Source organism: Acipenser ruthenus, chromosome 18, assembly GCF_902713425.1.
Source record: "Acipenser ruthenus chromosome 18, fAciRut3.2 maternal haplotype, whole genome shotgun sequence".
NCBI classification, from domain to species: Eukaryota; Metazoa; Chordata; class Actinopteri; order Acipenseriformes; family Acipenseridae; genus Acipenser; species Acipenser ruthenus.
In genome coordinates, this window is record NC_081206.1 from 22,018,943 (window position 1) to 22,045,174 (window position 26,232).

The 26,232-nt window shown below is 39.7% G+C and overlaps 1 protein-coding gene across 4 annotated transcripts in view; it reads left to right on the plus strand.

The window, feature by feature from the left end:
- The window catches only part of LOC117417123 (BTB/POZ domain-containing protein 7-like), a 45,787-nt gene extending 22,434 nt beyond the window's left edge, over positions 1 to 23,353 (plus strand). For all 4 annotated transcript variants that reach the window (XM_058991530.1, XM_058991527.1, XM_058991529.1 and 1 more), the window contains 9 exons: positions 98 to 1,180; positions 13,675 to 13,883; positions 15,602 to 15,677; positions 17,402 to 17,562; positions 18,334 to 18,477; positions 18,861 to 19,050; positions 19,819 to 19,997; positions 21,969 to 22,373; positions 22,575 to 23,353. In XM_058991530.1, the coding sequence (XP_058847513.1) occupies positions 98 to 1,180; positions 13,675 to 13,883; positions 15,602 to 15,677; positions 17,402 to 17,562; positions 18,334 to 18,477; positions 18,861 to 19,050; positions 19,819 to 19,997; positions 21,969 to 22,373; positions 22,575 to 23,351 (3,224 nt within the window). In that variant the 3' untranslated portion in view covers positions 23,352 to 23,353. The remainder of the gene's footprint in view (positions 1 to 97; positions 1,181 to 13,674; positions 13,884 to 15,601; positions 15,678 to 17,401; positions 17,563 to 18,333; positions 18,478 to 18,860; positions 19,051 to 19,818; positions 19,998 to 21,968; positions 22,374 to 22,574) is intronic.
- The last annotated feature ends 2,879 nt before the right edge of the window (positions 23,354 to 26,232 follow it).

Genomic DNA, 26,232 nt, shown 5'->3' on the forward strand with positions numbered 1-26,232 from the left:
ATTTTACAGCCATCTGCCACAAACGTACCCGCTTAAAAATTCAAGTTCCTAAAGAGGTTCACAGTCGCTTATTATTTTCTTTTGTCTCTCTCTTCAGGAACCTCATCCTACTCCCACCAGGGCTATGGCTGCGAGTCGAAGCTCTACAGCCTGGACCACGGGCACGAGAAACCACAGGACAAGAAGAAGAAGTCCTCTGGGCTGGCCACGCTCAAGAAAAAGTTCATCAAGAGGCGCAAGTCAAGCCGCTCGGCTGACCATGCCAAGCAGATGCGGGAGCTGCTCTCTGGCTGGGACGTGCGGGATGCCAATGCCCTGGTTGAGGAGTACGAGGGCACCACTGCCCTTAAGGAGCTTAACTTCCAAGCCAGCCTGGCCCGGCCAGAAAACCTTAGGCTGCAGAAAGATCTGTCTTATCTTTACGAGTACAAATACTGCACCGATGTTGACCTGTTATTCCAGGACACCTGCTTCCCCGTGCATCGGGCCATCCTGGCCGCGCGGTGTCCGTTTTTTAAGTCCTTGCTTTCCTCTTCTCCAGAGTACGGGGCAGAAATCGTGATGGACATCAACACAGCCGGGATTGACATGCCCATGTTCTCTGCACTGCTGCACTATTTGTACACAGGGGAGTTTGGCATTGAGGATTCGCGCTTCCAGAACGTGGACATCCTGGTACAGCTGAGCGAGGAGTTTGGGACGCCCAACTCCCTGGATGTAGACATGCGGGGCCTTTTCGATTACATGTGCTACTACGACTCCGTCCTCAGCTTCTCATCGGACTCTGAGCTTGTGGAAGCCTATGGGGGGAATCAGGGCTGCCTGGACGAGGAGCTGAGGGCCCACAAGGCAGTTCTTTCAGCTCGCTCTCCCTTTTTCCGTAACCTTCTCCAGAGGAGGATACGGACCGGAGAGGAGATTACAGACAGGACACTGCAGACTCCCACGAGGATTATCCTGGATGAGTCCATCATCCCCAAGAAGTACGCCAAGGTCATCCTGCACTGCATGTATACCGACATAGTGGACCTATCCTATGTCCTGCACTGCAGCCCCTCGATCGGTAGCCTGGGTGAAGTTCAAGCCCTGGTGGCAGGGAAGGGGAACATGAGCCGGGCCGAGGAAGCTATGGAGCTGTACCACATAGCCCTCTTCTTGGAATTCAACATGCTGGCACAAGGTACGGTACCCTACCCCCCATCTCCAGCTTGGCTATGTTTACTGCTAAATTAATTTACAAGATGCTGGCTACTGTGACTGTTGATTTGCTATTCAGTAGTGTAGTTGGCCCGCTGTTTGAATAGTTCTGGGGTTGGAATTTTGGCCTATGACTTTTAGTCATACTGCTGAGTTGCAGTGTTCTTATGTGTTTGGTGTGCAGTTTCATCCCCCCCCCCCCCCCCTCCCTCTGATCTTTTCATCATTACACAATGTTTTTTTTTTTTTTTTCTACGTGTAAGCCGATTCCCATTGTGCAGTGTTTCTTTTTTTTTTTCTAGCAAGACCGATGGGGAACAGAGTGCATAGCTCTGGTCCACCAGCTAGTCTCTGCACGGTCTGTCCCAGCAGGGTACAGTATCTATGCACCCACAGCCTTCCAGTTTAAAAAAACGCTAATGGTAACCATTAGTTCGTTTTGTTGGGATGCTGCATAGCAATTTCCTGTGGTGGTGTTTTTTGTTGATTTTGAAACGGAGTAACTGGTTGACCATTATTGCTACTGCAGAAAATACAGATGTTTATTTTTAACTTCAATGCTAGGATATTGACTTCAACCAAAGACTCAGAATGCCTACCCATGGTTTCTTATGGGTGAGCATTCAGACTTGTTATGAAGATATCTAAGTTTAACTTAAGCTTTATCACTGTGTGGCGTATGACTAAATTATGTTCTTCCATCATTACAGTTCGATGGCTTTTTGTTATGGCTAGGAGATGACAAGCCATTAATCAGAATTTTATGTTTATGAGAATCCACTGCAGGGTAAACGGGGCGGGTAGCGCTATTGGGTAGGATAAAGAAGTCAGTTGATGGAAGAATATAGAATCTAAAACCTAATAACAATCTTCCATAATTCCATCTGTAAAAAAAACTAGGAAGTTGACCTAATTGCTAGCATAGTCACACCTAGAAGTTGCAACCAACTGGGTAACAGGAGTAAGCTAAGATTCTGTGTACCACAAGCTAAATATTATACTGTAGAGCCACTCCCACGAAAGGAGAATTGTAATCTTAAGGTAGCTTGATTGGACACTGTTTACAGCCCTGGTCTTCTCTGTGTCTCATTTTAAATGGCATCGATCCAGACTGTTTCAAAGCCATGGCTGTTAGCTGAGCTCTAAATGCAACCCCCCCACCCCCCCACCCCCACCCTTGTACAATTCTGAGCCCGTAATTGAAAGCAGATTTCTGGAACAAAGCAAAACTAAATCGAATGAGCATGCTTGCAGATTCCACAGAGAACAGTTATAAGCGAGTGGTGTACCATCTTGCTTGGCTTCCAGCAATACCACAGTTGTCTTTCCTGCAGCTCCAGTTCTGTGTTTGTTAACCTCTCATTTCATGCATTGTGTAGGGGAGGGTATTGGAGAAATCACCCTGGGGGAAAGACATCCCAGAATTTCATAAATGAGCTGTCCAAGTTGCAGTAGTTAATGAATAAATAAATAGACCTACAGTAAATAGAATTTTTGATAATTCGCTTTTAGATCCTACTTACAGTACTGGCTTGACTTAAAATGTTTCTGGTTAATCCTGATCAGTACATTGTCCAGCTTTTTGTATGTTCTGTTAACAAAAGTGCGGAAAACATGAAGTAGAGTGTGGGGCAATTTTATCTACTGCAGTGGCGTGGGAGCAATCAGAAATGAAATGAACTGTCAGGGAGACCAAAGCAGAGCTTCTCAACTGAAGACAAGGTAACTGAAGTAAAACTAAGTGGGGTGATTCATGGCGTTCCTGTTATTGCACAGTGATGTACTGTACCACTCCTATTGTATAGTTTGAGGAATCGCTCAGATAACTTTGAGACAGACAGCATGAAGGGATAGTTTTATAAGGTAAAAGAAAATTCAATCGAGGGGGGGGGGGGAGAGGTGATGAGTATCGGCACATCCATATACGGTATAAAACACAATGTTTGTGGGCAAACCACTTTCTTGCAGACCCAACTTATTACTGTGCCTACCCTACTGAAATGCAGAGTAGAAGAAGCTAAAAGCCAATTTGGAGAGTGCGGGTCACTAACCTATTTTCACAGAGTGAAAATGAGGGGGTCATTTTTTTTTTTGTACTAATGAATTTGTATGTATAAGTAAGTTATCTAGAATGTAGTGGAGAAACCAATTATATAGAAAATACCGTACTGTAACATTTAGAGGTCTGTAACTCAGTAACTTGAATAAGCCAACAGGCAATAACAATTTCTCTGCTGTCACGATTACATTTCGCCCTTTTTATATAAGGTGTTTTCTGGTGCTTTCGGTTCTTGGCTAGTAAGTACTTTTGCATCGAGTATCAGCAAAATTTGATTCACAGCACATGACTTGGATGACTTGATATAGCATGACTCTGTTGCAATTGGTGGCTATTTAAAACAAGTTTGCTGTCTGTTGCTGGGTCAGATGCCCAGGATGAAGCAAGTCCAGATGACTCGCTTATTTTCAGCAAAATGGATGGTTGGTTTATTCATTGTACCCAAACATAAAAACTAGACAGCAATAACATATAAGTAAAAGAAAATTGCTTAATAGTCTCTGTAAACCATATAGCAAATGGCATATTTTTTGCCAGCTTTCAACTTTCAGCCCTTAGTGTAACGTCTATAGCTAGGGAACTTTGCTTACCTCTCCACACCCTTTACTCCTTGAGGAACTCCAACATGCCAGCAAACAGACTGTATAGGCCTGAGCAATCCCAGCATTCCCTCAAACCACTCCCAAAACACTCCTTGTAATAGTCAAATATAATAGTACAAAGCACTAACATGGTTTCTTTCAAACAATCCCTAAATATGTAGGCCATCATTTAAAAAAAAAAAAATGGCTGTAGTGCTTCATTGTAAATCATAACCTTACGCTTCTCATTTTGACTGTAAAGCTAATAATCTCCTATTCAAGTTTAGATGCCCTATGCCCTAATTGTAGGCCTTTAAAAAAAAATGCACAAAATAATTCTGGTAACATGAGGTGGAAAAGACTGCAAAGGAGAAATTAAGGGAATAGAAGGAAAAGTTTCAGAAAGAGAAGCTGCTGGCCAACATGAGAAATAGGAAAGAAAAGAAATGAGGTCCTTCCAGTCACCTGGGCGTAGGTAAGTATACTCCCGTAGTTACAACAATCCAACATTAAGGCATTCTTTTAAATGTAACCTTTTTTATGTGCATTTGTTTTCTAGAATTTTACTTACTGTCCTGAAATCAAGAGTGTAGTTTCACCGTCACACTGTCCATTGGAAAACAAACCTATTTTTGGATGTGATTTTGCTTGATTTTTCATTTTAGTTTTTGTGTGAATGGACTATTGAGACATTTTACTGTTTTTAGCTAGGAACGGTTTGAACAGTTTCAGAATAGATTTTATAATTTTTTTTTTATTACTAATCTTCCTTTTGGGTTTATTCAGTAGTGCTTGGTATTGTCATACTGAAGTTACGAAGGGTAACCGTAGAAGCAGTTTATTATAATTGTTTGCCTCTATACTATACAGAAGTTCCATGCATCCTGTCCATAAACTGGTAGCAGTACTGTATGACAGGTTTCTCTGGATCTGAGGCAGGTGTTGTGTAGGGGAATGAAAAGAATATTATAGCAAAAGAAACTTCACAATAAACCTGTCCTCTATATTGGCTGTTTTTGTAATGCAGCAGTGAGTTTCCCCCCAGTACTCCAAGATTAAACATTTTGCATTGTTGCCTGTTTAACTAAACACATGCATTATTGGTATTAATGGAGATGCAATTTTTTCAAGGTCACCGATTTGTAGTTGCCACACATCACACTGCAGCTCACTGGGTACCTCAGTCCGTGATGAACCAGTTACAGGCATGGTGCCAGCTAGCACAAGTTGGCCTTGATACATGATACAGTAGAGCTATGATACAGGCCAAGAGCGATTCCTGGTGACAAATGCAGCTGCAGAGACAACATAGGGTAGCAGGAGCTGAGAGTGAGAAAGCACCTTTGACCACCTGAGGTCCAGATGACCCGTTGTTTTCTATCCTTTCACAGACTGAACCAAGCAAGCTGGTGTTGACTGGCACAGAAGTCACAGTTGTTCAGAGCACATCAGTTTCCAACTTGATTTCATATACTTGTGCTTATATTTTGTTACTGAATGTTAGAATAAGATGCATAAAAAAAGTGAGTAAGTGCATTCATTAAATTTTTGGAGTTTGAATCCCATTTGTCTAAGTTTTAGATTATAAAATATCTATTGGTTTTAAAAGTGTGCATGTGTTTAGTCAATATTATTGACAAAAACCCAGTAAGAGCTGGTATTTATTACATGGAAATTTGCTCTTGGATTTTTCTGTATTTATATCCTCATCCTATCTCACTGCTGTAGTGGTCAATGAAGTTAATTAAAAAAGAGACCTCATCCTGCCATGTGAGCAGATGTGCCCATGATGTGCCCATGATGTGCCCTTGGTCTCTTTTGACCAAGGCTGTCAACTTATCAGTCTATTTTCTTGTCATTTCCCAAAGTGTAAAATAAACAACTAAAGTGTCAATTTTTATAATATAATTTAGCGTTAAATCTGTTTTTTGATTTGTAGGACAATTTTATGGAAATAGTAGTACCAATTAATGTACTGGTACTGTAGCTACAATAATTTGAGATCATACCAATGTGAAATGTTTGGTAAAAGTGGGGAATGGTGTATTGTCTAGAACTACCCGTTAACTCTGTAATGCATCGTGCTGCTGTTTTCCCAAAGCCGCAACTTCAAATGTTACAATACAGTGGAAACTGGTCTTCAATAAAGTGCTGTTTAGATCGTTAAAACAGACCCCAGTATAACCAATTGTCTCGTCTTGAAACATTCTTTCAGAGGATACATTACATACTACACATGTTACTGTAATTGTTGGTAACATTTGCTTTACTGTAGCCCCCCACCCTCCCCACACCATTAAACCCTTTAATAATAACAAGACGACAAGTTTGAATCCAAGTGCAGTGGAATTCAATTGGGTTCTTCTTCCAGCCTCCTTTAATGCCCTCTATCCTGAATAAACTGCCAAGAAATAAGAGCATTTGTAGCCTTGCAATTATGAGATACTAGCCTGTAATTTAGCAGATGGGAAAGGTTTACAAATGCAGTCTTGAACCAAAGCGTCCCTATTCACCTTTTGTGAAACGCCCTGTTTTCTGGGCTCCCTTTGTAGGTATTAAATGACCCTCTTGGCTGCTGGATTAAAAGATGCGCAGTAATGACGGCGCTTCTACAGGAATAATCCTGGGCTTTGTGAGAACAGCCAGTTGGCAGGCGTTTGCTTGGGCTCATTAGTCTGTGTTTGATCTTCAAAAACACTGACACATCCCTTGGAAAACGCAGCTAAAATGTAATTGGGATACAGGGCGTAACAAAAAGCATTGCTATAACATGGGAGAAAGCTCAAGGAATCAATAATTGTTAATCCAGCCCCTGTAGAACAGATTCCTGTCGTGACAGGGTGAAAGAGGCTTCAGACTATACTGAAAGTGAGCATGCAGGCTGGAGGGCAGTGTGCTGTTTGTTTTCTTCGTTATGGCAGTCATCCTCCGTTGTTTCCCCCTTGCCCCCCTGTCTTTCATCTGTATCTTGAGGTTAGTATAGTGGATTAAGGGGGTTGAATTATTCCACTGTTTTCTGATACAGTTGTTAAATGAAGATGCTTGTACAGCAGCCTGATACTTTTCTTATTTGTCAATTATTTCTGTAACATCATCATCACACACATCAAAGCAGCAATTAAGGAAATATTTGAAAGTTTAAATTGCTTGAACTACAGTATCGCATCGCCCCCTTCCCCGAAAAAACATTATTAATAGTGTGTGTGTCTGTGTGTGTATATATATATACACACACACACACACATATACATATAAAATATAGTTTTATATGTATATGTGTGTGTGTGTGTATATATATATATATATATATATATATATATATATATATACATATACACACACACACAGCTCTGGAAAAAATTTAAGAGACCACTGCAAAATTATCAGTTTCTCTGGTTTTACTATTTATAGGTATGTGTTTGGGTAAAATGAACATTTTTGTTTTATTCTATAAACTACTGACAACATTTCTCCCAAATTCCAAATAAAAATATTGTCATTTAGAGCATTTGTTTGCAGAAAATGACAACTGGTCAGAATAACAAAACAGATGCGGTGTTGTCAGACCTCGAATAATGCAAAGAAAATAAGTCCATATTCATTTTCAAACACAATACTAATGTTTTAACTTGGGAAGAGTTCAGAAATCAATATTTGGTGGAATAACCCTGATTTTCAAGCACAGCTTTCATGCGTCTTGGCATGCTCTCCACCAGTCTTTCACATTGATGTTGGGTGACTTTATGCCACTCCTGGCGCAAAAATTCAAGCAGCTCGGCTTTGTTTGATGGCTTGTGACCATCCATCTTCCTCTTGATCACATTCCAGATGTTTTCAGTGGGGTTCAGGTCTGGAGATTGGGCTGGCCATGACAGGGTCTTGATCTGGTGGTCCTCCATCCACACCTTGATTGACCTGGCTCTGTGTGTGTGTGTGTGTGTGTGTGTGTATATATATATATATATATATATATATATATATATATATATATATATATATATATATATATATATATATATATATATATATATGTGTGTATATACACACACACCCCCCACAAGCACATTCATAGATTTATATAGAAATGTGAGTAGTTACCATAGCAACAAAAGCCTATATGTACTGTACCTCCACTGTTTGTTTTTGAAACACACTTTCCCTTGACAAATGTATGTTAAACATACTGAAACGTTGGTAAGTTGGCTTTGTTGAAGAGAAATGTATATATTTGTAATAGGTATATAAATGTTTAGTTGTATAGCTGGAAGGTAGAGCATTTACACAGCACTGCATGGGAGAGCATACAGTACTGTAGGGTGAAGGGTGTAGTCAATGACAAGCCTGTTAAAACGAAAGTCAGGATGGTTCTTGCTCAGGTGCTGTTTTAATATAGTTTTAAAAAATGAACAATGCAAAATTCGTTGGATTGCAAATGGAGAATAAAAGACAAATATGTAAATTAATCACTTATAGATACTTTAGTCAGTAGATACTGTACAAAGACCGAATGAACCCCCCTCTCTTTCTCTTAAGGATGGTTCTTTTTAGGTATGATTTGGAGAATCCTACAGCATAATGTGTTGGGCATTGTTTCTACAGTATATGGGAGAAGCTCAACTCTCTGTCCCATACCTGCTGTATAGCTAACGAGAGGATCTTCAGACTCCTGTGGTCTCAATCGGGGATCTTTTGCAAACACTTAATTTTATCATCCAATTCATAAACAAACAGGTAATTAACAAAATGCCACAGGGACCCCGTGCTGCGTTATTAACTGCAGATGCACCGGGCTTTATTGTGTTTCTGCTTCCTATGCACATCATATTATGGGATAATGTAAATTGTACTGTATTCTTAGAGATTTAGACACTGTGGAGAAGCTCTCTCTGTAGCTGCCCATGTTGTACATGCCCAGCTGATGCCTAATAGCACTTCAGTTCCCAGTGCTGGGAGCACATCACCTTTCAAGAGCATCGCTCCTCACCTATTTATATGAAAAGGGAAGAAAAAAAATCTCCAAAGAGTTTTAATCATTCATTCAGTCAATTATGCCTGTTGGTTTTATGCTTGGAGACTTCCTCCCTTCCCTTACTAGAGAAAACAAGTTGACAATATTTAAGTGCTCACCAGCTTTGGAAATGAGAGACAAGAGCTGCTCTATTATAAAAGAAACACGAGGAATCAGATCAATTGGTACTGCCTCAGTGGGGAGTGAACTTCAGGGAAATCACAGGCAATACAATGGTGAAAACCAGAAAGCAATATAAAAACCAATTGTTCAGTTCCAGGATGCTCACGAGAGAGATGCGAAGTGACCAACATAGTTTGACAAAAATAAATAAAAGCAGACTGGCACATTCTGCAGTTCCATACCTGCTTCTTTAACTTAATACAATCTCAACCTTTGTTATATGCAATTTGTTTGTATTTAGAAGTACTTTTTTTTTTTTCGCTTAAATTGAATTATATTTCCAGCTGTGTCTCCAGTGTCAAACCCTTCATGTGCTGTAACAATTAAGATGGCTATTGTTCACTGTCCTGGAACCCTGCTGAGGAAAGGGTTATAACACATTTTCATTTCTTTCTGAAAATGTCTGTTCCTTGCACTTTCACAGAGAGTACAAGCACTACAGTACAGTATAAAATCAACTTTTTGCCGCAGAAAAAAAAAAAAACTATGCCTTTTCAATGGTGGGACTTTTATTGCATGTAACATAGGATATTGACCATTAAGATTTGCTTCATTTTTCAGAGATGTGTTCTTGTATCTACAGATATTTTAAAGATATTTTAGCTGTTTTAATATCTTCTGAGAATTTCATTCTAGCAGCCATTTTTTCTAAATTTATGCTGTCACACAGTTGTGTAAAATAAGAGAAAGTCCGTTTGTGTGTCTGTGTGTGTTATTTTTCTATTTCAGAATTTTAGTAGGGAAGAAATGACCTTTGGGGGGAATTAAGTAAATCTGAAGGATGAATCCAAACATAAAGGAAAGCCTATAACATTGTCAATCAAGATTTGATTTAAGATTCACGTGCAGTGCATCATGTTTTCAATCCAAATTCAATAAATTATTAGCCCAAGGTTGACATGCAATATCAGCACCTGCTTGTGAGACACTGTAATTACACCAAACAAAGCCACTAACATATACTGTAAGCATGATGTCAATTGTAATTTGCTTTTTGGATTGTCCTTTTAACTTAATTTATTGATTTGGCAATTCAATTACATGTTCTGTAACTAGTTGGGAAATGCGCATTTCAATCAGCAGTCAATTATTATTTTTTTTTCTTTTTACTAATTTAAATGGATTGCAAATTTACTTTGTCAAACTGGGAGCTTTGTTTACCTCGGACTTGGATCTGAGCTCCTTTTTGGTATACAACTGATGTTAAAAAAAAAAAATTAGAGTTAATAATCCTTTACTTTGCAGGGATAGAAAAGCATAACTTACGAACCCTCTCCCTTGACCGTGCAGGAACCGAGTTAGCCACAAAGGCTCCGTTTTTACTGAGCCCATGCAAATGGAGTAAACAGACTTGACATTTAGAAACAGTGTATCACGTCTGGATTGTGAAGTTGATTTCAGACCTCATTGCTGTAGACCTGTGCTTTTGGTCTGAAATCCTCTCTTTAAAATGTCAGATTGCTGTTTGCGTCCAATCCAGCTAGTAGCTGGGTAATGTGACGGGACCTGATGCCCAAGTGGAAAAGCTTCAGGCCCAGTAGCCCAAAGGTGGACTACTGCAGCAGAACACAGAGGTGCAGGGTACATGGGTTATGGTTAAATGGTATCTTGTCTGTTGATTTGAATGTGGTTTATCTGTAACAGTTGAATCACTTTGTTATGACACATTTTGCAGCCAATTCAAATTCCATTGTTTTGAAATGCATTGGGGGGGGGGGGGGGGTTCTAGCTTTATTTGCTTTCTTTTCCATTGGTTTGTTCTCCTTTGTTTTGCCATTGAATGAGGGAGGGCTGTACAGTGTGTGTGATCTCATATCAAAGGCATTCTTGTGGGGATGTTCTGGGCGGAACTGCTAGATGCCTGCTGCTTTGAAATGCTGACTGATTTTTTATTTTTTTTACTGCGTATGGAGGGGAAACAAAACTTGCTGAAATTTGGCTTGGCAAGAGAACTACATATTATATATAGAACTTTATTATATATATATATATATAAACCTTTTTAAAGCTCATTCGCTTATTTAAATGTTGCACCTTTGCCACTGACCCAGCTGCACTGTATCCTGGTAGAACCTACAACTCGCTCAACGCTACAATATTACAATGACCTGCCGATTTCCATCGTTGCAGCACTTATTGACTGTCCTGTTTGTTTGGCTTTTTATGTTTCTGGATTACATAATGTTTTGCTGTGCAACACCACTAGCTAGCAGTGGGGGGGTGTTTGTTGCCAGTCTGTGCGGGTTCACCAATCCTGGACATGCATTTGTACCCCAGCAATGCTAGCGGGAGATTGGAGTCCGAATGGAATGCCAGGGATTGGTGAAGGTGGATGGAGGGTGTGGTTTAATGTGAAGAGATAAATAGGAGTGCATGCCTGAGTGCAGTTGGAGAGCGAGTGAGTGACAGAGGCTGTCTGAGTGAGAGGTAGAATTTAGCACAGATAGGTTTTTATTATATTGTTTTGCTTTGGCTTGGTCCTTTTTAATTGTTTATTTGTCCTGTGCTAATAAACTGCTGAATTTGAGCACAAAGCTACTTCCTGTGTGGAGCCTGCTTTCATTTCACACGTGATGTTACCATATGTAAATTTAGGAAAATCATACTTTTCCAAATATTGTACTGTTTACTAGAAGGGGGGCGCAGCACAAAAAGAAAAACATCTCTGAAGTGGGGGCGCAGCATGGGGGGAGAAACAGGACCTTCCACATTGATTTTGCCAATTTAATATCCTGTCTTGATCTGTAAGTTATCAAGAGTGTTTACAATGACAGCCCCTGTTAAGATTATGAGCAGTGGTACTGATTTAAATCTCCCGGCTTGATCCTGTTTGTTTCATTTAGGAACATCTTGCATCTCATTAAAAAGCTGAGCAAAGCCTTTGTTAACCAGAAGTTCAGACATGTCTTTATTAATTAAAGCATATGTTGAAAGACTGTTTATCACCTCTTTATGATGTTTTATGAACGGGTGGCACGGGTACCCACCCTTAAGTTCACAAACTTTTTTTTTTTTCCGGGACTTGTTCTCTCCTGTCTGGTATTCTGTTGCTGTAATTATTACGGCTGTGCTCGAATGATTTAAATAGGGCTGCAACGAAGGGCACATTTTGACCTCCAAGCTTCGGAACACATTACCGTAGGAGGGTTCGAACCTTCAGTAGTATAATTTGCATAATTTTGTGGTGATAATTTAATGAGCCCCCAATTATGTGGAGGGATTGATTCATGAAGTAATTTTAACATAAATCCTTGCGCTATCTCGACAAGTAAGGTATCCAAATGCATGTTTCTCAAGACACGCCTTTAGCTATGTGTAAAAATACCTTACTGTAATCTAGGGTTTTGCCACAATATCCTTCTATATCACCATCAAAACAACTACTTTCATATCCAAGTGCAATCAAAAGTTAGACTTAAACATATGAATATATTTTTTACAGTAAACTTAGAATTCTGGCTATAACTATGATTGTTTTGTTAGGGATATGATTTAAGGTTTAGACAATATTCAGCTTTGATTCAATTCAATGTTATCATATATCAGTGCTTGTTTAAACATACAAAAACAAAACGACAAATCTTAAGTAAATAAATACCTTTTATGTGAAAAGTTACCAGTATAAGCTGGTGTTCCAGAAATGATCTTGTACAGGGATGAAAATAAAGTTCCTATTGAATAGCAACTTAATCCGTTATAGGTTTTGCTTTGAGTTCAATAAGACGCACATGAGCTTGTTAATCACTGGGGCTAATCAAGCTTGTATTAAAACCTGGAATGGGTGAAACTTCTATGCAATAGGAATCTTATTTCCATCCCTGTTATATATGCTTTTTATTATTGTCTTATTAATGATTTAATATAACCCCAGACTACCCAAACCAGAATGCACTTCCACAGACCCTGCAGTACCTGTATCTGCCTCCAGTTTTTATAATACACATTTTGATGGCTTTTCTGTACTAAATGTGCCCTTATTCCTGTATTTCTTTTGTTTTTATGAGCTGCTGAGGACGCAAAGCCCTACAACTGAATAAGAGTAACAGTAACACATACACCTGAGGAACAAGAACGTAATCTCGGCAGCTCTGCTGACATCAATAAAATAAACACAGGGTTTTTTTTGGTTTGTTTTGCTGTTGCCTCTGTCATTTCGATGGCTGTCAGTTACTGACAGCTTTACAAAGCAATAGAAGTGAATAAACTCCAGTGATCAAATCAAACAAGTCTAGTTAAGTAGTGCATAGCCTATAAATGTACATATTTAAACAGCTTGTTAAAGTCATGCGTTGCAAATATCAGCTGTGTAGAAACTCTTAATAGTACAACAAACAACTTTTTGTTATGGGGGGGGAACTGCATCTCCTTTTATTTTTGTTGCTGATCTGTAGTGACCTTGAATATGTTATTTTTAAACTCTGATGCAAGAGGTACAGCAGCAGTAGCTTAATGTCAGGCAGGTTTCAAGGGGGAGGTGAAGCTACTTTTGGAGAATTCTGTTATAAGTGCAAAAGCGAATGATATGCTTTTAGATTGGGAAGTATAATCATGTAAAATAAAGGAGATTGAATCTGTATTCCTTATCTGTAATTCGTATCAACACTTTATCTCTTCGTAATGTTTGTGCTTTGAAACTTTTCCTCCAGGCTGTGAAGATATCATCATGGAGAGCATCTCTCTTGATTCTTTGATCGTCATCCTGAGGTGGAGTTCTCAGCCCTACGGGTCGAAGTGGGTCTATCGACAGGCCCTTCATTTCCTCTGCGAGGAGTTTAGCCAGGTCATGACCGCCGACGTTCTTTATGAGCTCAATAAAGACGACTTGCTTACTGCGATCCAGTCTGACTATCTACAGGTAAGGTGCCAGTAGGGCAAATAGAATGCAGAACAGACACTTAAGAATTTGTCCAGACTGTTAATTGTTGGATTATTGCATCAAATTTTTAATGCCACTGTTCTGTGCAGCCTTTAATTGACCAGTGGTGGTAAAGAAACATGAGGAAATGTATTCCCTGTGCAAAAGATGCAGCCATTGCTTGTTGCTTGCAAAGGCAACTGGCAAATCTCGCTACATTTGTTAAGATTTATGGTCCTTCTGTGTTCTCTGTTCAACTTATTCAAACTTGAAATTTTGTTCCTCAACGGTATACCAAGTTAAAATAAATAAACAAACTGCCTAGCTTTGCAAAGCTGAACGACGAGCCATTTCCTGTTAACTGCAAGAGTAATCTCATTCATCTCTTAATCTCTGCTTTCCTTTATTTTCCATTTGCTTCCACTGGATAGTGCATGAAGCAGAAAGCTATGTATTTAAGTTCAGTAGAAACTTCAGTTTTGTCTTCTAGTGCCAAGTAGGCTTTACTGTAATGACGGTACAGTTTCCATTGCAGGCATCCGAGACAGCTGTACTTAGCTTTTGCTTACTGATGTTTTCAAAACTGCTTACCAGATGTTTTGGGCAAAATTAGGAACACGGCGGCGTCCAAGTAACTCTTAATTTGTTTTGTTTTGTGTTTTTCTTGGTTTTCTCATGCATCATTGTATTTTTTGGTTCCTGCCACTGTGGTATTTTAATGTAGAATGCTCTTGTTTCTTGGCAGCAGAATGCTGCAGAATTATATCTGCATATTTATTTTATTTGAGGTCTGTGGAAGCTCAATTTGTTTCTGAAGGATGTTCGTCAATAAGTACCAAATATAACCATCTCTTAAGTCACTTTTTTTGTTAAATGCATTTAGAATATAAAGCTACAGTAGGTTGACGACAAATACATTATTTGTTCTGGTTTCATGCTCTGTTTTTAATGAAAAGCTGGGGACAAGACAATTAGTGTTGAGGGCATTTTATTAGCAGTACGTGTTCGCTAAATACATTCTTAGAATTATGTTTAGAAAACAACAATAAAAATCAATTGGCAGCTGTTTGGTATTTTTCCAATAAATATGTCCTATATTTTGACAGGTAATGAGAAATCTTTGCCAGACTACCCATAAGGATTTGATTATGTTCCCTAGATTTTATACTGTAGAATAAATATAATTATTATTATTACATTTGCAAAAGAAGTTCTCTGTGGTGCATCAAATCTTTTAAAATGACATACCCCATACTGCCATTGGATGAATGTACTGTACTTGGGTTCCACAGACAGTTATTTTAACTGAAGGTGAATGATCTTTAGACTATGAAGAATGTGAGCATGCATGATGAAAAGGCTACAGAAGAGAGTCTTGTATGTACTGTTTATAATTTGGACCTGCTTTTAATAGTAGATCAGGACAGAAGGACCTGGTAAAGGGGTAATCAAGGCTTTAACACCACTGTTAATGGAGCGCTTTAGGGTTGAAAATTGAGAATCTCACCCACTTCTTGAATATCTGTTGGTGCTTTGATTTGTATTTTATTTGTTTGGAATATGCAGATAACAAAGTAAAGAGCCGCAAGTGTATCGCCACAATACATTGTAAATGCACTCTCTTCCAAAGATTCCATCTTGTCACTTAATACAACATATCTCAACAATAATGATACAAAAAAAAAAATTAATAAATGAAAACAAAAATTTCTTTGCAGGCAAGTGAGCAAGATATCCTCAAATATGTCATCAAGTGGGGAGAGCACCAGCTCATAAAAAGAATGGCAGACAGAGGTGAGAAACACCATTTTCAGAGGTTAATTTATAAAGAAAAAAATTAGCTGGGTTGATTTAAGGTGCATCTATTAAGAACTTTTTTTTAAAATTTTAAATGAACCTTGAATGCAAAGTGTAATGAACTAGACGAGCATCGCCGCTACGGAGTGTGTGAATCCACTAGACAGAGAACAGTTGGTAATGGATTCTGTAGTCAGACTTTCCAAGTACTTTTCTCCCTGAAGCTGAGTAGCAGGATTCTGAGACATGCCTCCTTAAGACGGTGCCCTTGTGTTTCCTTCATTCTTCATCTTTTATTTATTTTTACTATTTTTTTTTTGTTTTACTTTCCGGTCTGAGTAAAGGTCAGGGTTATTGCAACCTTTCCCCAACACAACAATTTTGAAAGATACAATTAACTGACATAACTCGAGACACTTAACAGTAGATTTTGGAACTTGATTTACAGTATACAGTAATTTAATTGATCCGTACAGTATCTGTTTGGTGCAGACTTTCAATGGAAAGAACTACAGTATGACTTCAATTGGCCAGCCGAGTATGAAAAAACTAGGTAAAAACCTGGAGAATATATGTTTTAAGGGGGTGCCACTGTTCTTCATGTCTTCATAAGTGAAATATAAGTTCATTATGTGGATCCTGTGTAACCAGTAATCACATCCTGATCCACACCAGATGCAATTATTTGTTGCATTTAGGGCATCAGTTTCTTTAAATTCAATCATATGACTGAGTGGTTTCTCCACTGCAGGAGCCTTGGTAAAGGTTTTTGTCAGTATGCTCCAGGAGCATTTATCCATTCTTGTAGGACAGGTGTACAAAAGTTACTCTCTGCATCAGGCTAAATCTGTTGAATTCTGACCACCTATGATGTGGATGTGAATCTGTATGCCTCCATGAATGTTTGTTTTCCCCAGGGTCTAATACTAAGCACTGGCAAAATGACTTTTATAATCATGCTGTACATGGCTTGAGTGTTTTTGCCTAGTTGAGTCTTAAGTAAATGGACCCCAAGGGCTATTTTATTATTGGCATCATCTTAACCCTTTGCGGTCCATTGTCGGACTGGGTCCGACATTGCAATTATTCCTCACAGGTCCTTTGTCGGACTGGGTCCGACATCATTATAGCAACGCAATAAACGGGTGTTTAGTCGTTTTTTCTCCGGAAAAAGCCGAGAAAACCATTCAATTGCCGAGTGGGAGCGACAGGAGCCGAGACAAGTCGGGGGGGAAAAAAAAAAAAAAGCGTATCTCATGAATAGTCATACATGGTATCAGGTATCAGATAATGGGGCGTTCATAGTAAACAAGCTGGCTGAGTGCGTCAGCGCACAGAGACTATCATGGACATTTGCAGAGCTTTTTTCAGATGTTATAATAATAAAATAATGACTTTGATCGCATTATTGAGGAGTTTGGTGATAAAACGAGTGATCCGGAGATGATCGATCGGTATGTACGACTATTATTATTTATTTCTTACATAGGTGAACGCTATAGCAAACAAAAGGGTGGGGCGGTGCTGGAGATGCCTAGTGAGTGCTTTGTTGATATGCAGGGCCATTTAAACCCGTTTGACTGTGAAAAAATACTTTTAAACAGCGCGTATAAAATTAACTGTGCGTGTGAAAATTAATTAGACCTGGCGTGCCTGACGCGCAGTTAATAAATGGACCGCAAAGGGTTAAAGTTTTTTTGTTTTTCTCTCCCCTGACACAGAACCCAACTTGCTGAGTGGCACAGCTCACAGTGTGAACAAGCGGGGAGTGAAGCGGCGAGATCTGGATATTGAGGAGCTGAAGGAGATTCTGTCGTCTCTGCTGCCCTTTGTTCGTATTGCGCACGTACTGCCCACCAACAGTGAGGTCCTCTCAGACACTGTGAGTGCTTCACATACTGACATTGCAACTGTAACTCTTACTAGTGCCCAGCTAAAAAATAGATGCACAGCTGTGCTCAGCCCTGTTGGCTGTAACATTTAATTAAGAGGAAGGCCATTTGAAATACAATCATCTTGTACAAAGAACACTCCAAGCTGCAGTGGAGAGGTCAAGGTTTCTCTTCATTTCCAGAGGCCTTGTCCACAAAGGAAAGGGTAATGATGTGTTTTTATAAGCTCGTTTTCATGACCAAACATGACCTACCAAAATGATCAATCAAAACTATATCTAACTATGTATTGTGCAAAATAAATTATGATAACTGGAAGTCCAGAAGAGGTTTACAACTTGAAAGTTCCTTTCTTTTAAAAATAATGACTTTAAAGACTAATGTCATACTTCCAAGGTAGTCGATTTATCCTAATCAGGGTCTGTGAAACCAATGCAAAGCTCTTGGAGATGAGAAATGCTTGTAACTGGTCATTCGCAGGTAGGTAGTTACAGTTTTAGATTACAATTGCAAGTGGATTCAGTTAATTAAAAAGAAAAAATAATCTTCCTGTTCCAAGTCCTTTCTAAGAGCCAACCAATTTTAGTTCTGGGAAATAAAGCACTAAAAGACCATGGGGTAAAAACAGCAAGCTAAAACACAGATGAAGAAAATGAATAGCTGTATTCCAAATAACCTTTACTTGTACTTTTCCTGTTCTGAAGTACTTGCATAGTGCCACACCATACAGGATCCCATTTTGTAATGTATCTTTTTTCTAGATGAAGAGAGGATTGATCAGCACTCCTCCATCAGACATGCTGCCCACGGCTGAGGGGGGGAAAGCCAATGCCTGGCTACGGCAGAAGAACGCTGGCATCTACGTCCGTCCTCGGCTTTTCTCACCATACGTAGAAGAGGCCAAGGTATGTGTTTTGTTTAACAAAATAGTGAAAAACGCAGCAGCAGCACAGAGCTGGTGCAGTGATGACCTGCTGCACACACACATGCTGTGTTCTAAAATGTGTATATTGATTTATACCCACATACAAGTTAAAATAGGGATTAATATAGCATCTTTTATATAGCATCTTTTATATAACATGTTTTATGATAACACATTACAAGGTGATTTATAATCGGTAGTTTAAATAGCCAGGACCTGAATATTTACTATTGGAGAAAAAATTAGAAATAGCGACACCCAGTGGCTAGACATGGATAGATATTAGCATGGTGTCATTTTTTGTATGTCTTCCAGGCTTCTTTGATTTACAAGAATCTTAGTTGTGGTGTGTGTTTGTTTTAGGCTGTTTTAGATGAGATTATGGTGGAGCAGACTGACCTGGTTCGATTGCGGATGGTGCGAATGTCTAACGTGCCTGACACTCTATACATGGTGAACAATGCAGTGCCCCAATGTTGCCACATGATCAACCACCAGCAAATCAGCAGCAGCCAGTGCAGCCCTCCCACTGTAGTAGCCAATGAAATACCTGGTGAGTTTGATTTAAGATGTGAAGATGTGTATTGCCCTACTGGTGAGAGGCCCTAAAACGCTCTTGATTCTCTATAGCAGTAGTTCTCAAACTGTTCACAATTTAAAAATAAATAAAAAAATTAAGCAGCAGTTACGTTAATTTTATTATTGTTTGCACTTTGTACTTAATTTTACTCCCAATGGGTCCCTCGCCCTACCAGCCTTTGTCTGAACGTTCTGAACTGGTTACCTAGCAACCAGCTTTCCATGTCAGCTAATCAGCGGAATGCACTTCTGTGTGGTTTAGTCCAGCCTCTATGATTTTTGTTGTGAAGCGAGTTCAAAAAGTTGCTTTATAAATATTTAGAAAGTGACAGAAAACTGGAGTAATGAAGGGGAATCGAGTGGCACCACAGCAAAAAGTGCTGACAACAAGGAACCGATCAGCAGTAAAAAAAATAAAATAAAATGGCTGGCTTTGCTTGTTTGCTTACCTGGCAGATATTTTTGATCACTTAAACATTAACACGTCACTCCAAGGACGTGATACATCTGTCCTTCCTCTCACTGACTAAATCAAAAGCTGGATCAAGAAGCTGGCCTTGTGGTATGATCGTGTAAACCGTGGCAGCTTGGAAGCATTTTATTATTATTTTTTTTTATGATTGGCTGTAAAAAATCTTGCGATTTGTATTGTTAATTAAAAATAACAAATGGCTATACATTTTCTTAAATAACTATCCAGTTTGAAATGGTCAGACATGTTTCCTCCTTTTGGTTCCTTTAGTCCCCAAGCTGCAAGTTGTGAAAGACATGATCCGAAGGCTACAGGAGCTACGACACACAGACCAGGTTCAGAGAGCTTACGCGCTGAACTGTGGAGAGGGAGCCACGGTGAGCTACGAGCTCCAGATCAGAGTCCTGCGGGAGTTTGGGCTACCTGACGCTGCAGCAGAGCTCCTGCAGGTAAGGGAGGGACTGACAACAAAGCATGTGATGCTGTACTGTCTCTGCTCCTCTGCACAGGGTTTTGTGTCCTGGCCCCTTGCAGGTTACATCACTATCACTTTGGGCCAGAATGTTTTATAACATTGACATTTGAGGCTCTGTCAACCTTCAAAATTACACTGAAAGCCTTAGTGAAAGTCTTTTATAACAGCCCCTGTTGCTACATTGTATATACTACATATTGTTGCACATTTCCTTTTGAACTGTCTTTAGAGGACACTGTGTAAATAAAAGCCCCTCAGATTTGTGCTACTTGTAAAGGAGATATTGCGCATTCATTTTCCTTGGTCCTTTTTTGGCCCGCTCTATTTTCCGCTTACAGAAGTGCTGTGCTGTGCCTGATTTGCCCCTGATGACAGGATCAGACTTCAGTGGTACTGTGACAGCTGACTGAAGGCCACAGGAACCCACACTGAACATTTAACACACCCTGTAGCTGTTGGGATTTTTAATACAAATAAGCATCTGTTTGGCTTTCTTGACTAATGAGCACTGCAATAACTTTCCTGTCCAAACGCAAGCCATGCAGTTTTCAGAGTTCAGTGCTGATGAAATAAGATTGATAGGAATAGCATGGACATACCCTGGAAATGGCTACCCTTGAGAAGCATGCCATAAATGTGGATTTTAATTAAATGTTTTATAATGGGTGAAAGCATCCAGATTCTTCTGGTCCATCGCCCAGACTCCAGTTCTGAATCAAGTTTATAAAAAAGGAGTGTTCAAGTATTGAGCAGTTGAAACGGAACTTCAGTAGCGTGGCAAAAGACCTGTGAAAAAAGCTTTTACATGTCAAGAAGCTATTATCAATCACCACCCCGTGCAGCCTACCATATATATTATATTATTATATCGTGGTTGAAAATTAGACCCCTGTTGCATAGGTGTTTCACCCATTCTAGATTTTAATATGAGCTTTATTTATCACAGTGTATGGGTATCAAGCTCAGGTGTGTCTTATTAAACTCACTGTAAAACTGGGAATGGATCAAACTGCTATGCAGTGCGAGTCTTGTTTCCTTCCTTATTATATCAATATTGTTTTAGCTAACAGCTGCTCCTCGTTTCTCGGCATATTGACGAACAGTGTTTTGTAGGCCGCTTTCATTAAACTGGAGCTCCTTGTCAAACACGGTTGTCTGCCGGTTCTGTGTGTTCATTTTGTGCCGTTGCACAAATTAACCATCAATACCAATGGAAGTCATCAAATCAAAGTTTTGAACGCTTGAACGAAGCGATTCAGTATATAGTTTGCTTTTCAACATACACAAGCAACATTTAAGTTTAAATGATATGGCTTCTACAATGTTTATGTAAAAAATGTTTCTTATTTTGAAGCTGTGTATGTGTCTGTCTCTCTCTCTCTCTCTCTCTCTCTCTCTCTCTCTCTCTCTCTCTCTTCTCATACATTTTATGAAATGGCTTTTGTGAATAAGATATTTACAATCTAAATGTAAAATATTTTTAAAACTTATTTTAAAATGAAATATCTGAAAGACTAAATTTAGACAGTAATGTCCCAGTTTCCTGCAAGAGTGAATTTCAGAGAATGTGGAATCTAATATATAAATGTGTTCTTAGTAGACCAGCTGAAAATCAGTTTAGGTACTGATAGAGCGCAATCAGCTTTGACAGAAAAAAATAAGCGTCAATGTGCAATATTTAGAAACTCTGAATTTTTTTGACATGATAGGGAAAATAAGATTGCCTTTTTTATTGCAAAGCTGCATTATGCAAGTACCCTGCCTAAATAGTTTATAGTTGGTACAAATTGCAGCCACTAATGTTCTTACAGAAAACAGGAAATCAGATTTGATCTCCCCAGTTTGTACAGCGGTTTTCTACTGCTGACGATTATGGCTTTCAGTGGTTATACTTTCACCTGATAAAAGCAGGAACTTAATTTCATTTCTCTTGTTATCTTTACAGAACCCACATAAATTCTTCCCAGAGGAGCGTTTTGGCGATGAGAGCCCAGTTCTCACAGTACGCCAGCACGGCCGCTGTCGGATTAGCAGCACTCCAACAGTGGAGAGCATGTTTACTGACCTGGAGTCCTTCGCTGCCTTCCACCCACCACTGCCCCCTCCTCCCCCTCCCTACCACCCCCCTGCTACTCCCAGCCATGGACAGCTGAAGGCTGGGTGGAGACCTCGAATCCCCAGCCAGCCCCCCTCACGCTCCTTCTCTTACCCCTGTAACCACTCCCTGCTGCACCTGCGGCCCTCGTCCAAGCATGGAGTCCCCACCTACCCTTCAGGGGTCAAAGCCATCCCACCTGACTGCACCAACACAGCAGGAGTGGGAAGGACCCTTCATCCAGAGAAACAGGGCGTAAGTACAGATTAAAACATTTACTAATGTAAAGAGTCTGCTATTGATATTTTTATATTTCTCATCAAACAAAATATATTTACAATAGCCAGTACTACTACCGTACATCATATGTTACTTACCTGCTTCGTTAGGAAAGTCAAGTATAGTAAGTGGTATGTAAGATTAGTCTGTTTTCTAACAACCGTCTTCCTCCAACAGAACATGGAGCCTGTGATCAACGAGTTCATGCCGGACATTGCCATGGGAGTGTCAGCCATGAACCTGAAAGAGAGGAGAATGCCAGAGCTGACTGTGGACGCTGAAGGACACGTTGGGGTAGCCGAGCAGCAGCACCAACAGACCTCCTCCTCAGCAGCCGCCTCACATTATCAACCTTCTGCAATCTGCCACCCCAGCAGGCACGGTCACAACTCCCGAAAAAAACACGCCGCCGAGCAAAAAGCTGAGAGCCGCCAGGAGTACCCGGACCTTTACGACTTCACCTGTCGGCCAACCACTCCGGCCTCCAGCCGCCATATACCTTCCCCTTCACAGGGAACGTACGCCGGGCCTGACCTCTACAGTCACAGCCGGCCCTCCCCGGGCTCCCTGCCGCCCTCTTATCTCCCTGATATGCACTCCCAAAGGCCTGGCCCTGACCCGCTGCACCTGGACGTGCTGGAGCAGCCCCCACAGCGGCTTGACTTGGCCCTGGCGGCACAGAACTGTTCTGCCGCTGGGGCCCACGGGGTGGTCAGGGTCAGGTCCAAAAACGAGACAGACCTGACATGTGGTCTGGGTTCTGGGCGGGCCCCAGAGACTTATGAGGAGCGGCCCCCTGGCCGGAGGTCAGCCCCTGACGGTACAGGGGGGCCACTGGAGCCTGCAGGAGCCTTGCATCCACATAGGAACAGTGCTAGTGAGGAGGCAATAGCCAGCAGAGAGCGCAGGTCACCAAACAAGCCTGATTACCAGTACAAGAAATCTGCACTTTAAAAATCCTTATATATATATATATATATATATATATATATATATATATATATATATATATATATATATATATATATATATATATATATATATATAATGAATGAGAACAAAAATAGGAAATCTGTAAGGCTTTTGACCCTTTCCTCTTTGGATGCTTTTTGTCATTTAAGAGTTGTAATGCTTGAATATTCTGAATAGTAACTATTTTTACTGACAAGGGCCACCCAATCTTAATTTTCGGGTTTTTTTGTCAGTCAATTTGACTCCTCTTCTCACATGGCACTATACATAATTTCTGACACAGTGCATGATATGCAGTCCTTTTATTGTGTGGTTGGTTTGGTAAAGATTTAGATTTAAACAGCCCAGTGTGCTATATGTTGCTGCAGAATCATTCTGACAGCACCTACAGTGTTCACAGAAGTATCCTTAGATGGCATTGCTTGTTTATTTGTACACTCTACCATACTTAATGCATCTGACAGAATAAATTACCCAAAAGATGCAAGTGTATTGTGGAGCAGCTGGCATAAAAACACTTCACGTTTCTGTTATCTTGCTGTTTTAATGAGTTTTATGAAAGTTTTTAGTTTTTCAATAAAAAATACAAAAAAATTAAAATAACAAAAAAACAATCTCGGCTAAACCAATCAAAGCTAAATGCTTTTATTTTTTTCATCTTCTAAAACAAGCTGTATCTGCTCAAAAAGTAATATCCACAACGATAACAGAGTTGTACAACATGGTTTTCAATGCTTGTCCTCAAACTGCCCCCGATGGTAGAGGTTTTTGTTTCAACCTGTTCTCTTTTCATTTGGAGTTCAGTCTGGTGATTTGTTATGGACTAGAAATATTACAGATTTTACTTACAAATGTAAGTGTTGTCTTCTGTGCACTGGAGAACCGTTCATGTTTAAAATGAATATTCAGTCTGTGGTTATAAAAATATATATACTTTAGAGGGTACTTGAAGACCAGGTTTGAAAACCTCTGCTTTGACACACGGGTACAGTGTAATCACAGTCTTTAGTGCCGTGTGAAAAGAAAACGTTTTAGTTCTTACAGGTTGTTTCAGTCAACAAGGAGTAAAGGGTCAGACCTGCCAAGAACTTCAGAAAACATACTCTCCAATCATTCCCAATTGAGAATGTAGAGGGGAAACCAGCTCGTTGAGGTTCACAGAACACGCCAGCATAAAAGCATTTACTTTATTATATTATTATTTTATCATTCTTTAACTATTTCTCTCTTTTTTTCCTTCCTCCATGCTATTTGACACTTTGTTTTGTGTTTTACTTTGCGTTGTGAGTATTTGCTTTGTGTTTCACATCCAACCATTTTTTTTGTTACTCCCATTAGTGTTTCTTTTACTGGCACTGGTCTCATCCCTTGTATTGTATTCAGCAGAAGCCGTGACTTCAGTGGTTTCTGTAAATATTGCTGTGCTTTTAAGAATGCACAGCAGTGTTGAGGTTAAGGGTGGAGGGGCTTGGCTAAAACAGAGACGTTTTGGTAGGATTGTAACACAAAGGTCTAGAATGCCATTTTCTGCTGTTCATATCAGCTGTCATGTAGCATATGGTCCACACAGTCAGTAGGTATTTTGTTAGTGTGGGAGTAAAGTAGCAAAAACAAACAAATAACTTTTACACTGTGAGATGAGAAACGTTTGCTGTCAAAAGACTGTACAGTCACATTCAAGTGCCTGTTAATAATGATACATTTGGGATTATGGAGTCTTTGAAGTGTGGATTGAATCATGAATTAATGTATTGCTTAATGGGAGTTATAATCCTATATTGGGTTTTACAGCTTTACATTTGTATTTGTATACAGTATTTTAAAGCCTTACCAAATAGCGTATTGTTTAAATAATATCTTAACGGGGAGCAGAAGTTCTCGGCAGAAAACCTTGTTTTTCTACTGAAATCTGCTTGCTCACCTTCTCATGCTGCTGCCTGAAAGCAGGCAGAGGAGTGTCATTTTAATTTTGTGGCACTTGATGAAATCTTTTGAAACACACACACTGTCCTCTGCTGTGCCTGTACTCTAGGTTGTCTGGAAAAGCATTGACAAATAGAGTAATAAATGCCATGCAGTTATTGGCCTATTGAAATGTTAATGTTGGTCTATAGGAGAGGACAAGGCTTGTATGAGTTCTCAATGCTTAAACAGCTTGATAATTGGCACCAGAGCTCATCTTAACCATTATCCCAATATATTTGTTGTTCTGCATAGACAACTTTCTCAAATCGACATTTCACTGGATAATTGTTCACAGTAGATAACTTTTGAAAAACATATAATTGAACAAGATTACATCTTAATGATTTAAACCAGGGTCAGTGAGACCCCAGTATCTTCTGGTTTTCGTTCCAACTGAGCTCTCAATTACTTAACTAAACCCTTCATTGGACTAATTTTTTTTTTATTAGGCTTTTTGTATTTGTTCTTAGCACATCAGAGTTATTTGTTTTTAATATCATAGTTAACTCAGCAGCCCACAGTGCTGAGTACTGCTGAAAACACTGCATATTGATTCATTTCATTGCATATATTACAGGTTGTTAATCCTCATTCTAGGAAGAGGAGAAGGCAGAAATCTACTATAATTGTGTTTCTAGGGGGGAGGGGGATTCATGAATTTATATAGAATCATGCTTCTGTCCACACCCAATAGGCTCTCTAACACCATCTAGAGGACTGACTTCACCCTGCAAAGTCTAGTCTTATTTTTTTTTCTCTGGACAGGTGGCTAAGCCAGCTCTTTCTGAAACTGTATACCTCAAACAAAATTGAACCTCTCTATCCAAAATCCTCTATGCCAACAAACCCAGCTGACCGGTCTCGTCTGCACTCCTTCAGTATTTGCTAAATGAACTGT